The sequence below is a fragment of the Oncorhynchus clarkii genome, chromosome 29 (assembly GCF_045791955.1).
Source record: "Oncorhynchus clarkii lewisi isolate Uvic-CL-2024 chromosome 29, UVic_Ocla_1.0, whole genome shotgun sequence".
NCBI lineage: Eukaryota > Metazoa > Chordata > Actinopteri > Salmoniformes > Salmonidae > Oncorhynchus > Oncorhynchus clarkii.
In genome coordinates this window covers 21,568,990-21,584,554 of record NC_092175.1, presented here as the reverse complement: position 1 = coordinate 21,584,554, position 15,565 = coordinate 21,568,990, and the positions used below count along the sequence as shown (strand labels likewise).

General features: G+C 41.5%; 1 protein-coding gene across 1 annotated transcript in view; it reads left to right on the top strand.

Annotated features, from left to right (window-relative positions):
* The window catches only part of LOC139388322 (astrotactin-2-like), a 472,647-nt gene that overhangs the window by 338,685 nt on the left and 118,397 nt on the right, over window positions 1–15,565 (top strand). The window contains exons 14-16 of the mRNA XM_071134926.1: window positions 11,578–11,702; window positions 14,278–14,382; window positions 14,565–14,744. Coding sequence (XP_070991027.1) covers window positions 11,578–11,702; window positions 14,278–14,382; window positions 14,565–14,744 — 410 coding nt within the window. The remainder of the gene's footprint in view (window positions 1–11,577; window positions 11,703–14,277; window positions 14,383–14,564; window positions 14,745–15,565) is intronic.

The window sequence follows — 15,565 nt, the reverse complement described above, 5'->3', positions numbered from 1 at the left end:
TATACAGATGACTCTTAGTACAATAAACCTAGGAACTGGTTCACTCATAGACTAAAAAACACTGGGTTCACTGGTGATCTTTTTTCTATACATCATGTCGTGTAGTACTTGGCTGGCTGCTTGCTTTAACTACATTCATTGTCAATGCACAATATTTGTTCAACAGTTGTGAAAGGACTATTAGAAAAGCAGTTTAATTGTACACATGAATCACCACTTCATCTATGCTTAATAACATCAACAATGGGTTATCGTTTTGTAAGCTAGCTTGCATACACTGACTGTTGCTTACATGCCCTGCAATGGTTAGGCTACACAGTACCACAATCTGTCAGGAGCAGTCTGTCTCTCAAAATAGACCAACAACTATTTAGATACTTGCATATCAAATGTCTTCTTTACATCCCTTGAATTGGTGCTGGCTGCATCGATATGTCTCACATCGTTGCCTTGTTGACAAGTTGGCTATTTTAATGTGGGAATATCGTTTTTCCCTGATTCACTTCCATTAATCAAAGCCTTGAAAGGAGGCTTTGATAATGGCAGTATGATAACAGAATCCCTAACACAAACATAGGCACAGACATATGCATACACATGGTAACATACACACTTGACACACACGTACACATGGATTTTGTGTTGTAGATATGTGGTAGTGGAGTATGGGCCTGAGGGCACACACTTAGTGTGTTGTGTATTCTGTAATGAATGTATTGTAATGTTTTTAAAATTGTATAACTGCCTTAATTCTGCCGGACACCAGGAAGAGTAGCTGCTGCCTTGGCAGGAACTAATGGGGATCCATAATAAATACAATACAAAAAAGGCTCTTATTGGCCAAGACATAGCATCAGCTATCGAGGGTTTAGATACGTCATTGGTGATATTTCTGATGGTTTCCATTGGGGCCTGAGTGCTGCTCTGATCCCACTGCCAGAACACATGTGGTTTAATCAGGATTCACAACCAGGCTCCCTTGTTCACACGGCCATTTGCACAACAACTACAGCTGTCGGCAGCCATAGTGATCATTGCCCTCGTTCTGCTTTGAATGGGTGCCAGTGTGTGGCTTATGAAGAGACAAAGCTCCTTCAGCACAGCATTGTAGTCATCTGACTCTGTAAACAGTCCATTCACTGTGAAGAAAGTGGTTATGATACAAAGTGGTATTTAAGAGTCCAATAAAGGGTCAGGAATTTGACTTCCAATGGAAGCTCAGCTCCCATACAGAAAAGTAATATATGGCCATATACCAAAGCATGTGACATACAGTATATTTTAAGATATATGATCATATATTTAAAACCCATATATAAATTTGACATACATTTTAAAATATATGGTAATACATTTCAATAACATACACTGAACAAAATATAGATGCAACATGTAAAGTGTTGGTCCCATGTTTCATATGCACAAAAAGCGTATTTCTCTCGAATGTTGTGCACAAAATTGTTTATATCCCTGTTAGTGAGTATTTCTCATTTGCCAAGACAATCCATCCACCTGACAAGTATGGCATATCATGAAACTGATTAAACAGCATGACCATTACACAGGTGTACCTTGTGCTGGGGACACTAAAGGAACACTCTAAAATGTGAAGTTTTGTCACACAACACAATGCCACAGATGTCTCAAGTTTTGGCATGCTGACTGCAGGGATGTCCACCAGAACTGTTGCCAGAGATTTGAATGTTCATGTATCTACCATAAGCCCCCTCCAAAGTCATTTTAGAGAATTTGGCAGTACATCCAACCGGCCTCACAACCGCAGACCACGTGTAACCATGCCAGCCCAGGACCTCCACATCCGGCTTCTTCGCCTGCAGGATTGTCTTGAGACCAGCCACTCGGACAGCTGATGAAACTGTGGGTTTGCACAACCAAAGAATTTCTGCACAAACTGTCAGAAATCGTCTCAGTGAAGCTCATCTGGGTGCTCATCGTCCTCACCAGCGTCTTGACCTGACTGCAGCTCGGCATCGTAATCAACTTCTGTGAGAAAATGGTCACCTTCGATAGCCGCCGGCACGCTAGAGAAGTGTGCTCTTCACGGATGAATCCCAGTTTCAACTGTACTGGGCAGATAGCAGACAATGTGTATGGCGTCGTGTGGGCGAGCGGTTTACTGACGTCAACGTTGTGAACAGAGTGCCCCATGGTGGCAGTGGGATTATGGTATAGGCAGGCTGAAGCTACGGACAACTAACACAATTGCATTTTATCGATGTCATTTTGAATGCAAAGAAAAAGCTTGACGAGATCCTGGGGCCCATTGTCGCAGCTGAAAATGTCACAGTTCTTCCATGGCCTGCATTCTGACCAGACATTGAGCATGTTTGGGATGCTCTGGACCGACATGTAGGACAGAGCGTTCCAGTTCCCTCTAATATCCAGCAACTTTGCATAGCCATTGAAGAGGAGTGGAACAACATTGCACAGGCCACAATCAACATCCTGATCAACTCTATGTGAAGGAGATGTGTGGCGCTGCATGAAACAAATGGTGGTCACACCAGATATTGACTGTTTTTTTTGATCCACCACTACCTTTTTTAAAGTTATCTGTGACCAGTCATGTGTTTTCCCAGTCATGAGAAATCTGTTAGGACCTAATGAATTGATTTCAATTGACTGATTTCCTGATATAAACTGTCAATTTTGCGTTGACATACACTTAGGTTGGAGTCATTAAAACTAGTTTTTCAACCACTCCACAAATTTCTTGTTAACAAACTGTAGTTTTGGCAAGTCAGTTAGGACATCTACTTTGTGCATGACACAAGTCATTTTTCCAACAATTGTTTACAGACAGATAATTCCAGTAGGTCAGAAGTTTACATACACTATGTTGACTGTGCCATAAAACAGCTGGGAAAATTCCAGAAAATTATATCATGGATTTAGCAGCTTCTGATAGGCTAATCGACATGATTTGAGTCAATTGGAGGTGTACCTGTGGATGTATTTCAAGGCCTACAATTCAAACTCAGTGCCTCTTTGCTTGACATCATGGGAAAATCAAAAGAAATCAGCCAAGACCTCAGAAAAAAAATTGTAGACCTCCACAAGTCTGGTTCATCCTTGGGAGCAATTTCCAAATGCCTGAAGGTACCACATTCATCTGTACAAACAATAGTACGCAAGTATAAACACCATTGGACCACGCAGCCATCATACACCTCAGGAAGGAGATGCGTTCTGTATCCTAGAGATGAACGTACTTTGGTGCGAATATTGCAGATCAATCCCAGAACAACAGCAAAGGACCTTGTAAAGATGCTGGAGGAAACAGGTACAAAAGTATTTATATCCACAGTAAAAACGAGTCCTATATCGACATAACCTGAAAGGCCCTCAGCAAGGAAGAAGCCACTGCTCCAAAACCGCCATAAAAAAGCCAGACTACGGTTTGCAACTGAACATGGGGACAAAGATCGTACTTTTTGGAGAAATGTCCAAAATGTTTGGCTGTGAAGCACGGAGGTGGCAGCATCATGTTGTGGGGGTGCTTTGCTGCAGGAGGGACTGGTGCACTTCACAAACTAGATGGCGTCATGAGGAAGGAAAATTATGTGGATATATTAAAGCAACATCTCAAGACATCAGCCAGGAAGTTAAAGCTTGGTCGCAAATGGGTCTACCAAATGGACAATGACCCCAAGCATACTTTCAAAGATGTGGCAAAATGGCTTAAGGACAACAAAGTCAAGGTATTGGAGTGGCCATCACAAAGCCCTGACCTCAATCCTATAGAAAATGTGTGAGCAGAACTGAAAGAGCGTGTGCGAGCAAGGAAGCCTACAAACCTGACTCACTTACACCAGCTCTGTCAGGAGGGATGGGCCAAATTCACGAAACGTTTGACCCAAGTTAAAGAATTTAAAGACAATGCTACCAAATACTAATTAAGTGTATGTAAACTTCTGACCCACTGGGAATGTGATGAAAGAAATAAAAGCTGAAATAAATAATTCTCTCTACTATTATTCTGACATTTCACATTCTTAAAATAAAGTGGTGATCTTAACTGACCTAAGACAAAACATTTTTACTAGGATTAAATGTCAGGAATTGTGAAAAACTGAGTTTAAATGTAATTGGCTAAGGTGTATGTAAACTTCCAACTTCAACTGTATATACTTATTTTATTAACAAAGTTATGCACTACCAATTCCCCTATTTGAAAAAGTAATTACAGTCAATAACTGGTTGTGCCAACTTTAGCGGCAATGACTGCAACCAAATGCTTCCTGTAGTTGTTGATCAGTCTTCTCACATTGCTGTGGATTCATTTTGGCTCACTCTTGCATGCAGAACTGCTTTAACTCAGCGACAGTTGTGGGTTTTCAATCATGAACTGCTCATTTTAAGTCCTGCCACAACATCTCAATTGGGATTAGGTCTGGACTTTGACAAGGCCATTCCAAAACTTCAAATTTGTTTATTTTTAGACATTTTCATGTGGACTTGATTTTGTTTTGAATCATTGTCTTGCTTCAGTTTACAGATGGATGGCCTGACATTCTCCTGTAGAATTGTCTGATACAGAGCAGAATTCATGGTTCCTTCTGTTAAAGCATGTTGTCCAGGTCCTGAGGCAGCAAAACATCCCCAAACCATCACACTACCACCGCCATGCTTGACCTTTGTAATGAGGCTCTTACTGTAGAATGCAGTGTTTGGTTTTTGCCAGGCATAATAGGACCCACGTCGCCCAAAAGGTTGACTCATGTTTTCCAAAAAGCACCTGGATGATCATCAAGATGGAAGAATATTCAATGGACAGATGATTCAAAATGATATATTTTTGGATGACATGGGTCCCATTATGCCTGGCGAAAACCGAACACTGCATGTTAAAGGCATAGTTCACTTTTTTTTTTAGACCTTATAGTCAGATGGCTAACAAAAAAACTATGGGTGGTGATTGGGGCAGTTAGTCAAAGTTCATAGTTTATAGTGGCTATTTAAACAACTCTAAATCATGGATTACAGTTTCTACTGGCCTTACTTTCAGGGTAAGGAACTATCTGACTAAAGGTGTAAAAAAGTTAACCTATCCCTTAATTGAATTTTCAAATCAATCATTGCAAATAGGGCATTAATGGTTACAAATTTCTTATTCAATTTAATCTGATAAGATTTTTACGTATTTATATGGATTTTTTATTTATTAAAGTTTTATGAGCCCAAACCCAACCCCTTACTGTTTTTTGTGCTTTTTATCTTCTAGTTGTTGCTTTCCCTCCACAGAGGCAGTCATGAAGCGCTTCCCGGATGCAAAAAGGGACAAGTGGAAACGCCTTAAAACAGTGAAATGGCTGAATTGAGAAGTGATGAAAAAATCCAAAAAAGGAATAGGATTAAATGACCTTTTTAGTGTTTTGTGTCGTTTGTTCTGTTTTGTTACCACGAAATGGAGGGAATAAAATATTCTATATTTTGTAATAATTACATTTCCTCTGAATCCAACTCAAATCATTAAAGATTATAAATGCATGTGTGACGTCTGTTAGCCAGAGAAAGACAGAAATAGAAAAGGAAAGAGAAAGAGAGCAAAACAAATAAAATGCTAATATCACAATGACAATATTTATTTATTTCTGGATGTGATCTCAGGTTGCCCAAACGTTGATACTGTATTATCGGCCAAATTGTTGAAACCTATTAGGGCCTTACTGTGGACACCATACAGAGAAAGAGTAGCCTCTAGTGGCCGAGACACACATTGCACCACATTGAATCCACCCTCCCTCCCCTATCCCTTTTTCTTCTCATTAATTATGTATTAAAGGAGTGTATAAAGAGGTGGTTTTGGACTCTATGATTATATACCCATGAGAGCACATCATCGTTCGCCTTGGCCAATATAATCTAATAAGGGTGGGTATTAGGATGCGGGAGAAACATAATTTGGCAATGGATCATTTCACCAATGCGTGGGAGGACATCTTAAGAGGGGAATGACTGTGTAGTAATGGAGTTTAAAGATATAGCACAGTGGTTCTCGAACTGGGGGCCCTAACCCCCGGGGGGTTGTGAGGAGGTTTTGGGGTGTTGCGAGTGTGAAACTGAAGGTGAAAAAATACATATTTTTCATAGGCTACATATTCCATTTCAATTTTATATTTACGTCTTTGCCTATTTGATCTGGTTCCTAACATACGCCCACGGTATTGCACAAAATTCATGTCTCAATAGCATCTCATTTGTGCTTCAGAACCAAAATGTTGGGTATCTTGACTGTTGACCAAAGACCAGTCATAAGCTTTTGCGTGCAAAGCTGGGGGCGCATATCCAGATTAGTGAACAGGAAACACTTGTTTCATTTTTTCTGGTTTTGCCTGAAGAAATAGTATGTTTATATTCTCAATATAAAATACAGTTAAACAATCTGCTGTGGACTCATCTTTGCCAGAACAATAGACTTCCTGGCAATTATATTGATCATTTTCATATTTCAGATAGGCCTAGTTTGGGAGGCCACTGGCTATATAAGAAAGCTGTAACGTTCCTTCAATACTTATGGGATGAAGATGTAATAAACTAGGCAAAAAAAGAAATGTCCTCTCACTGTCAAATGTGTTTATTTTCAGTAGACTTATGTGTGAATATTTGTATGAACATAACATTCAACAACTGAGACATAAACTGAACAGGTTTCACAGACATGTGACTAACAACAATTGAATAATGTGTCCCTGAACAAAGGGGGGGTCAAAAGTAACAGTAAGTGTCTGGTGTGGCCACCAGCTGCATTAAGTACTGCAGTGCATCTCCTCATGGATTGCACCATATTTGCCAGTTCTTGCTGTAAGATGTTACCCCACTCTTCCACCAAGGCACCTGCAAGTTCCCCGACATTTCTGGGGGGAATGGCCCTAGCCATCACCCTCCAATCCAACAGGTCCCAGACGTGCTCAATGGGATTGAAATCAGGGCTCTTCAATGGCCATGGCAGAACACTGCCATTCCTGCCATGTAGAGTGGCATTGTCATGCTGGAGGGTCATTACTTGAACTCTGTGAAGCATTTATTTGAGCTGCAATTTCTGAGGCTGGTAACTCTAATGAACGTATCTTCTGCATCAGAGGTAACTCTGGGTGTTCCTTTCCTGTGGCGGTCCTCATGAGAGCCAGTTTCATCATTGCGCTTGATGGTTTTTGCGACTGCACTTGAAGAAACTTTAAAAGTTCTTGAAATTTTCCGTATTGACTGACCTTCACGTCTTAAAGAAATGATGGACTGTCATTTCGCTTTGCTTATTTGAGCTGTTCTTGCCATAATATTGACTTGGTCTTTTACCAAATAGGGCTTTCATCTGTATACCACCCCTACCTTGTCACAACACAACTGATTGGCTCAAAGGCATTAAGGAAAGAAATTCTACAAATTAACTTTTAAGAAGGCACACCTGTTAATTGAAATGCATTCCAGGTGACTACCTCATAAAGCTGGTTGAGAGAATGCCAAGAGTGTGCAAAGCTGTCATCAAGGGAAAGTGTGGCTACTTTGAAGAATCTCAAATATAAAAAATATTTAGATTTGTTTAATTTTTTTTTTGTTTAATACATGATTCCTTATGTGTTATTTCATAGTTTTGATGTCCTCACTATTATTCTACATTGTAGGAAATAGTAAAAATAAAGAAAAATCCTTGAATGAGTAGGTGTTCTAAAACTTTTGACCGGTTGTGTACGTTGTGCTCGTTTTAATTCCCCCTCCCTAGATATAAATCAATATGGACACACACACACACAGACTAGCTCTTGTATGGTACAGAATGCTGAAGTTGGTATGGTTACTCAGAGCCCCAAGGAGCCTGCGTGACTATTACCAACAGGCCCAGTAAAGGTGGATTGTGGGAGGAGAGAGAGAGAAGGAACAGCTCAGAGCTCAGACAGCGAGATAGAGGGAGTCACCAGGGAGCGTGCTGAGACAGCAGAGAACAATCACTGCACACTACCCTCGTCCACTCAAAGAGGTTATCTTCTGTGTTTAGCAGAAAGAGGCAGGCTTTGGTGGGTGGTGGGAAATGTCTAGCACAAATAGTACAGTTTCAAATAAGCTATTATAGTCAGGAATGTTACATGCATTTGTGTGGGTGTGTGTGTGTGTGTGCGCGCGTGCGTGTGGGTGTGTGCGAATGTGCTAGATAGAAAGGAAGCAATTCAGGGAGAAAGAGTTGCAGCAAATCAAGAGAGCAAGAAATTGAGAAAGTTGTTCATATTTCCACATCGACGCGTGGCCCTGAATATTTATTAACACTGGACCTATTGTCAGTAACTTGTGCGCAACTCAACATGGAGGCCCTTGTTTAAATGGGGAGAGTTTAGCCCATTTGGAGGCATGTAGGCAGCACAAGGATAAAGCTGGGCAGGACAGCTTAGTCTCAGCCCTCCTAATGAACACACAGGGGTACTGAATGAAACATACAGGATGGTAACATACCATGCTCACAACAGTGGAACGCATACAGACTACACTATAAACCTCACAGGTGGCTAGGTGTGTGTGTGTGTGTGTGTAATGGTGGTGGGGGGGTTCATCAATAACTCATCATCCCTCACTCCATCCTGTTGTCTGCTTTGTTATGTATATTTGTTATTGTCTGCTACTTACAGACGCTCTGCTTTTAAAGCTAATATTGTAATGAGTAATTGCTGCTCCTGCATTTCAGCTTGGAAACAGCTATTCACCAACAATATTTGCTAAAATGACTTATTGTACAGATAGGGAAAGGGAACGATAGAGGAGATACATGTTATAAAAAGCCAATTGGAAGTCTGTTTTGAAAGCTGGGTTAATTCTTATCCTTAATCCACCATTGTGTTTCATCCATGTTGGCATCTCCTCTGTCATGTTTCAAGAGCCGACGACAGCAAGCGAGTCTAATCACACTAAAGTGATCACCACTCCACTGTATCCACTTTTCTTTAGAGAGAACGGCGCATCTATAATCTACCAGTGCCACTTCCAATCTCATTCTCATTCTTAACCCAATTTGCCACTTCTCCAGCAGTGTATTGATACAAAACAATAACACTTTTTTCCAATAATGAGCAGCAAAAAGACCTCTCGCTCCACTGTTGCTCTCCTGGCCAAAACACACTGCAAAGTAAATAAAGGAATGAATAAGGTGCCCAGGTGGGCGACAAGGACACAGTCTTGTTTGCGTGTGAAAAATCCATAAAGCTTCATATCGGAGGGGCCATGTCCCTCCAGGTTCTCGTTCCGCACCGAGCTCCCAGCTTTCTCTCTGACTTAATTTGGTAATCAATATGGTTTCTGTGAGCACAGCAGGGGGGATCTTCTCTTTTTTTTACGGCACCTCTCCTCTCTGCCCTTGAGTTTCCTCTCCAGTCCCGGGGTAAAAGGAGGCTGTGATTGCCTCTAACAGCCTCTGCGGTTAGGGAGAAAGCTCTCCTGAAAGACAATGAAGGGAAGGTGGAGAGTAGACAGAAGTAGACACAACTCCAGACAGAACACATGAAAGTGAGAATCAGATAGAGCGAGAAAAGGAACAGCTCAGAGCTCAGACGAAAAGATAGAGGGAGAGTCACCAGGGAGCATGCTGAGACAGCAGAGAGCAATTGCTGCACGCTATCCTTGTCCGCTTCAAAGAGGCTCTCTTCCGTGTTTAGCAGGAAGATGCAGGCTTTGGTGGGTGGTGGGATATGTAATGTCTAGCACAAACCGTACAGAGATGTAAAATGAATGTGAAAGAGAAGCTGACCACTCTTTTCTCTGAGACATGTTCCAGTCACCATGAAAGAGTATTATGGGTCTATGTCTGTCTGTGTGTCTGCTGTCCTCCATAACCCAATAATGTTCAGCACAATAGCATGTATAACCATGTGCATAACATGAACTGCATCACCACACTCGCTTGTGTTTTTCAGTCTGAAACTGGAAGGTCAGATTTAAAGAAGGGCTTAGCCAGAAAAAAAGCTTGTTTTTGCTCATTCTGATTGGGTGGCCCTGGCTTCCCAGTGGGTGGCTCTGTGTCCACTCAGGCCTACCAATGCCTACACCCCTGATTTAAAGAAAGGGTCAATGCAATTGAGAAGTATGAAAGCTGGGAATGTAGAAGTATGAAGTACAAACACAATTTTCTAGGTTAGAGGAGTAGACTGGATTGTGGTATTGGACTTGCCTTTTCCTCCCTTTCTCCCTCCTTTCTTGACTTCTCTCGCTTTCCATCTAATTTGTCGACCTCTCCCTCCCTCCATATCCCTCTCCCTGCCCCCTTCCCTCTCATTCCTTCTCCAGCTGAGAGAGACAGAAGTGCAGAGGATTCCAGGGCAGAGCTTATCTCTCCCTGCAGGTCCCTGTCCTGTTACCAGTCTTTAAAAGGGCAGCCAACCGGCACACTCTCACATTCTCCACACAGTCAGTCAATTCCCCCATAGTACTGCAACCAGACAGTGGTCTCTTTCTCCCCAGTTAGACCTCTAAACTATCACACGACAATATATCTCCTTGCTATGCTGTTGAGATACTTGATCCAACCAGCGAGTTTCGGTAACAGTCCCAAGCCATTACATATCACTCTTCAACTGTATCTAGTAGTTTCAACTCAACCTGACCGAACATCCCGTTTCTTTATGGCGTCTGTAATCCTTCCAGAAGCTCCTTGGTGCAAAGGAACATCCTGTTGCTGTCTGATAACCCAGTCATTGTCATTGTAATGAGAGAATATGAAGGTGTTGTTTGACGCAGAGTCAGCAGTAGGGTTGCAAAGGGAGGGTATATTACTGGAAATGTTCTACGTTTACCAGTAAACTACCATAATTTTGGTAGCTTTCAAGTTTTTGGAATTTTATAGTGGCCTTTTTTGGGGGTACTTCTGATGATCACAGGTGTCTGTAATTATCTCTGGCCCTCTATGTGGCCTGTAAAATATATAGAACAATTAAAAATCAAGAATGACAAAGCTGTAAAACATTATCCTAAATACAAGCCATCAACTTAGTGAATACCATTGGTGTTTAATATGAAGGTTTAAGCATAATATATATATATCTTTTTTATTACGTCAATATGTCTTTGTTGTAAATGTTTTGTGGCAAACTGGTGGCAGTTGTGAAAAAAAGTCAATAGTTAGAAGAGTTCCAGAGTTAATTGAAAATAATAGCATTATTGATTAGATGATTTTATCATTAATTAGCCTATTTTCTCTTCAATCACATGGTCTATTCACTAGAACTACTGGATATCTCCTGGACACAGATTTAAAAATACATTCTATATATGAATATTTTTAAAAAAGGTATTCAAGTCTAAATTACCAAAGTTAACATAGATTACCTGTTCATTACCAAAATTACTGAAGATTCCGGTAATGTTGGTAAATTACCGGTAGCTGTGCATCTCTAGTCAGTGGTCTTGCACTGTGTCTAACACTATCAGGTAGCACCACCTGTCTCTCTGTTGGAGCACCTGAAACACAGTGGAGAGAAGCCACTATCTTACTACAGACTCTGATGGAGATGAAAAGCCAATGTTGTCTGACAGGGCTGACTGTTCTGTGTGTGTGCTTTTCTTTCTCTCTTTCTCTCTCAGGGACAACAACTTCATCAAGGACTTCCCCCAGCTAGCAGATGGACTGATGGTCATCCCGTTGCCTGTGGAGGAGCAGTGTAGAGGAGTGCTGTCTGAGCCACTGTCAAATCTACAACTCCTCACAGGTGTGTGTGTGTGTGTGTGTGTGTGTGTGTGTGTGTGTGTGTGTGTTTCATTCTTTGGACACTTATACAAGTGTGTACGGAACATACACTGCCATTCAAAAACAAGGACATTTCTTAGTGACCCCAAACTTTTGAAAGAAAAGCACATTTTTTGTCCATTAAAATAACATAAAATTGATCAGAAATACAGTGTAGACATTGTTAATGTTGTAAAGGACTATTGTAGCTGGAAACGGCTGACTTTTAATGGAATATCTACATAGGCGTACAGAGGCCCATTATCAGCAACCATCACTCTTTTGTTCCAATTGCACGTTGTGTTAGCTAATCCAAGTTTATAATTTTAAAAGGCTAATTTATCATTAGAAAACCCTTTGGCAATTATGTTAGCACAGCTGAAATGTTTTGTCCTGATTAAAGAAGCAATGAAACTGGCCTTTAGACTAGTTGAGTATCTGGAGCATCAGCATTTGTGGGTTCGATTACAGGCTCAAAATGGCCAGAAACAAATCTTCTGAAACTTGTCAGTCTTTTCTTGTTCTGAGAAATGAAGGCTATTCCATGCAAGAAATTGCCAAGAAACTGAAGATCTCATACAACGCTGTGTACTACTCCCTTCATAGAACAGCGCAAACTATCTCTAACCAGAATAATAAGAGGAGTGGGAGGCCCCGGTGCACAACTGAGCAAGAGGACAAGAGGACAAGTACAGTGTCTAGATTGAGAAACAGATGCCTCACAAGTTCTCAACTGGCAGCTTCATTAAATAGTACCCGCAAAACACCAGTCTCAATGTCAACAGTGAAGAGGAGACTCCGGGATGCTGGCCTTCTAGGCAGAGTTCCTCTGTTCAGTGTCTGTGTTCTTTTGCCCATCTTATTATTTTCTTTTTATTGGCCAGTCTGAAATTTGGCTTTTTCTTTGCAACTCTGCCTAGAAGGCCAGCATCCCAGTGTCGCCTCTTCACTGTTGACGTTGAGACTGGTGTTTTGCGGGTACTATTTAATGAAACTGCCAGTTCAGGACCTGTGAGGCGTCTGTTTTTCAAACTAGTCACTCTAATGTACTTGTCCTCTTGCTCAGTTGTGCACGGGGCCTCCCACTCTTTATATTCTGGTTAGAGACAGTTTGCGCTGTTCTATGAAGGAAGTAGTACACAGCGTTGTACGAGATCTTCAGTTTCTTGGCAATTTCTCGCATGGAATAGCCTTGATTTCTCAGAACAAGAATAGACTAACGAGTTTCAGAAGAAAGTTATTTGTTTCTGGACATTTTGAGCCTGTAATCGAACCCACAAATGCTGATGCTCCAGATACTCAACTAGTCTAAAGAAGGCCAGTTTCATTGCTTCTTTAAACAGTTTTCAGCTGTGCTAACATAATTGCCAAAGGGTTTTCTAATGATAAATTTGCCTTTTAAAATTATAAACTTGGATTAGCTAGCACAATGTGCCATTGGAGCACAGGAGTGATGGTTGCTGATAATGGGCCTCTGTACGCCTATGTAGATATTCCATTACAAATCAGCCGTTTCCAGCTACAATAGTCATTTACAACATTAACAATGTCTACACTGTATTTTTAATCAATTTGATGTTATTTTAATGGACAAAAAATGTGCTTTTCTTTCAAAAACATGGACATTTATAAGTGACCCCAAACTTTTGAACGGTAATGTATACGTTTCTACATTTGTTTGTCAAGGATTTATTTTCCAATTAATGCAACATTTCCTGTAAGCTGAATACCTAAAAATACTGCAGCATCCTCTGCTTTCTAAACCCATAAGAGTGGGACTCCAAGTGTGAGGTCAGCTAGAATGACACTGTTCATCCCCGTGCACTGTACTGTGCTATTGCTCCTGACATCCCCACGCCTCTGCAGTAGGCACACACGTGCACATACACACACCTCTCCAGGCCCTCTAAAAGCTGACACGTGCACCTTCTTCACCCCACGTGTTCCCCTCCCACGACCCCTTTGGGGGCCGTGACTACTCTGTCAGTTGGCTTGAAACCGCACCTCAGGACTACTGCCTCCGTCCATTAGCTGAATTGGCTGCAGCACTTTGCTTCTTGGTGACCTGTGACTAGTTTCCAGAAGGGTCTGCCACTCTTCTCCGAACACAACTGGGGATAAATAAAAGATTTAGGTTTAAGTGGGAATTCTGTTGTTGTTGTTCTCTTCACTCCTGTGTTATAATGGCCCTGTGCTGACCCAGACTCATATGATAGTTTGGTAATGCAATTACGGAGGTGAGATTGCTCACGCCTTAATGCTGGAAATCCAATTGCAGCTGTTGCGGCCATCTGCCATTGATTGCGCACGGGGTGGGAACCTTCGTGCCGAGACAAATAGTGTTGTTGGAAACAACAGGATACACACTGTACACAGACAGTGTTTGTGTGAAAGAGAAACAAAGCTAGCTAATGCACTTCGGACAATTACAAATGTGCCTGTGTAACTAAAACTCTTGACACAAATTACCCATAGCTTTCAATGCATGAAAAAATTTGGGCCTACTAAAATTGTGGAAGTAATTCATGACTATATATATGTGTCTATGTCCATTGCAGGCGATGCCCAGTTTAATGAGGCTATGGGCTATCCCATGGTTCAGCAGTGGAGAGTGAGGAGCAACCTGTACAAAGTAAAGCTCAGCGCCATCACCTTGTCTACAGGTATGAAGTGTCAATTTACTGTCATATATTTCACTATTTTACAAGCTTACCACTACTAAACTATCATACTGCACAGAAAACACATACAGTAAATCATATAGCATTTACAAAACCATTTTTTTTGCTTCAGCTATAACTATAATTCAATTTGTTCCACATTATTTCCCCTCCACGGTTCCCAGGTTTCTCCAAGGTTTTGAAGACGCTGACTGCAGAGAGCACCAGAGAGGAGCTGCTGTCCTTTATCCAGCAGTACGGCAGCCATTACGTGTCTGAGGCCCTGTACGGCTCCGAGCTCAGCTGCACCATCTACTTCCCCAGCAAGAAGGCTCAACAGCAGCTCTGGCTGCAGTACCAGAAAGGTGAGCAGGGAGAGTGGGAAGCTACATGTAAATGCAGGTGTCCCCGTCAGTGATCAATTTAGACCCAGGTGAGTGGACTATCAAGTCTTAATTGGTTCATTAAATCCCAGACAAAAGAGCAAAAGTGGGGGTTATTCAATATGGTGCAGTGTTCAGGACGCTGCAGATAAGAGACATGATTCATAGCATGACAGACATGATTCCTGATTTTATAAGTGGCCATTGCCCCTGAGACAAAGCAGAGAGAATAGCCTCTCGGAATTCCTTCAGTTGCATTTCATAATTCAGTTTTTCCTGCAACAGAAATCTTAGGGAAGACCTGAAGGGGCTTTTGTACTGTACTATGCTGCACCACTGAGAACTTCACAATGGAATTGGTCTGTTACTGACTGGGTGAGGGCTGTGGATAGCATGAAAAGGATGTTTAATGTTTCACCAAATAAATGGGTTCAAAGTATGCATTGTAAACACTGGAATACAAAGAGACATGCTTTGAATAAATGAATTTGCTGCACTGCAGATACTTCCAAAGAATTTACCACAGGAAGGCTTATAGTACAAAGGGCTATTGACAGGAGAGGCGCAGTGAAATGTGTTGTTTTTCAGGGTCAGCCATAATAGTACGGCGCCCCTGGAGAAAGTTAGGGTTAAGTGCCTTTTTCAATGGCACAGATAAGTTTCACTTTGTCAGTTCAGGTATTTGAACCAGCAATGATTCAGTTACTGGCCCAACACTAACCGCTAGGCTACCAGTCACCACACATTTTTTACATTTCCCCAACAGCCAGGGTCATCTACAATAAACAATAAATCTGAAACCA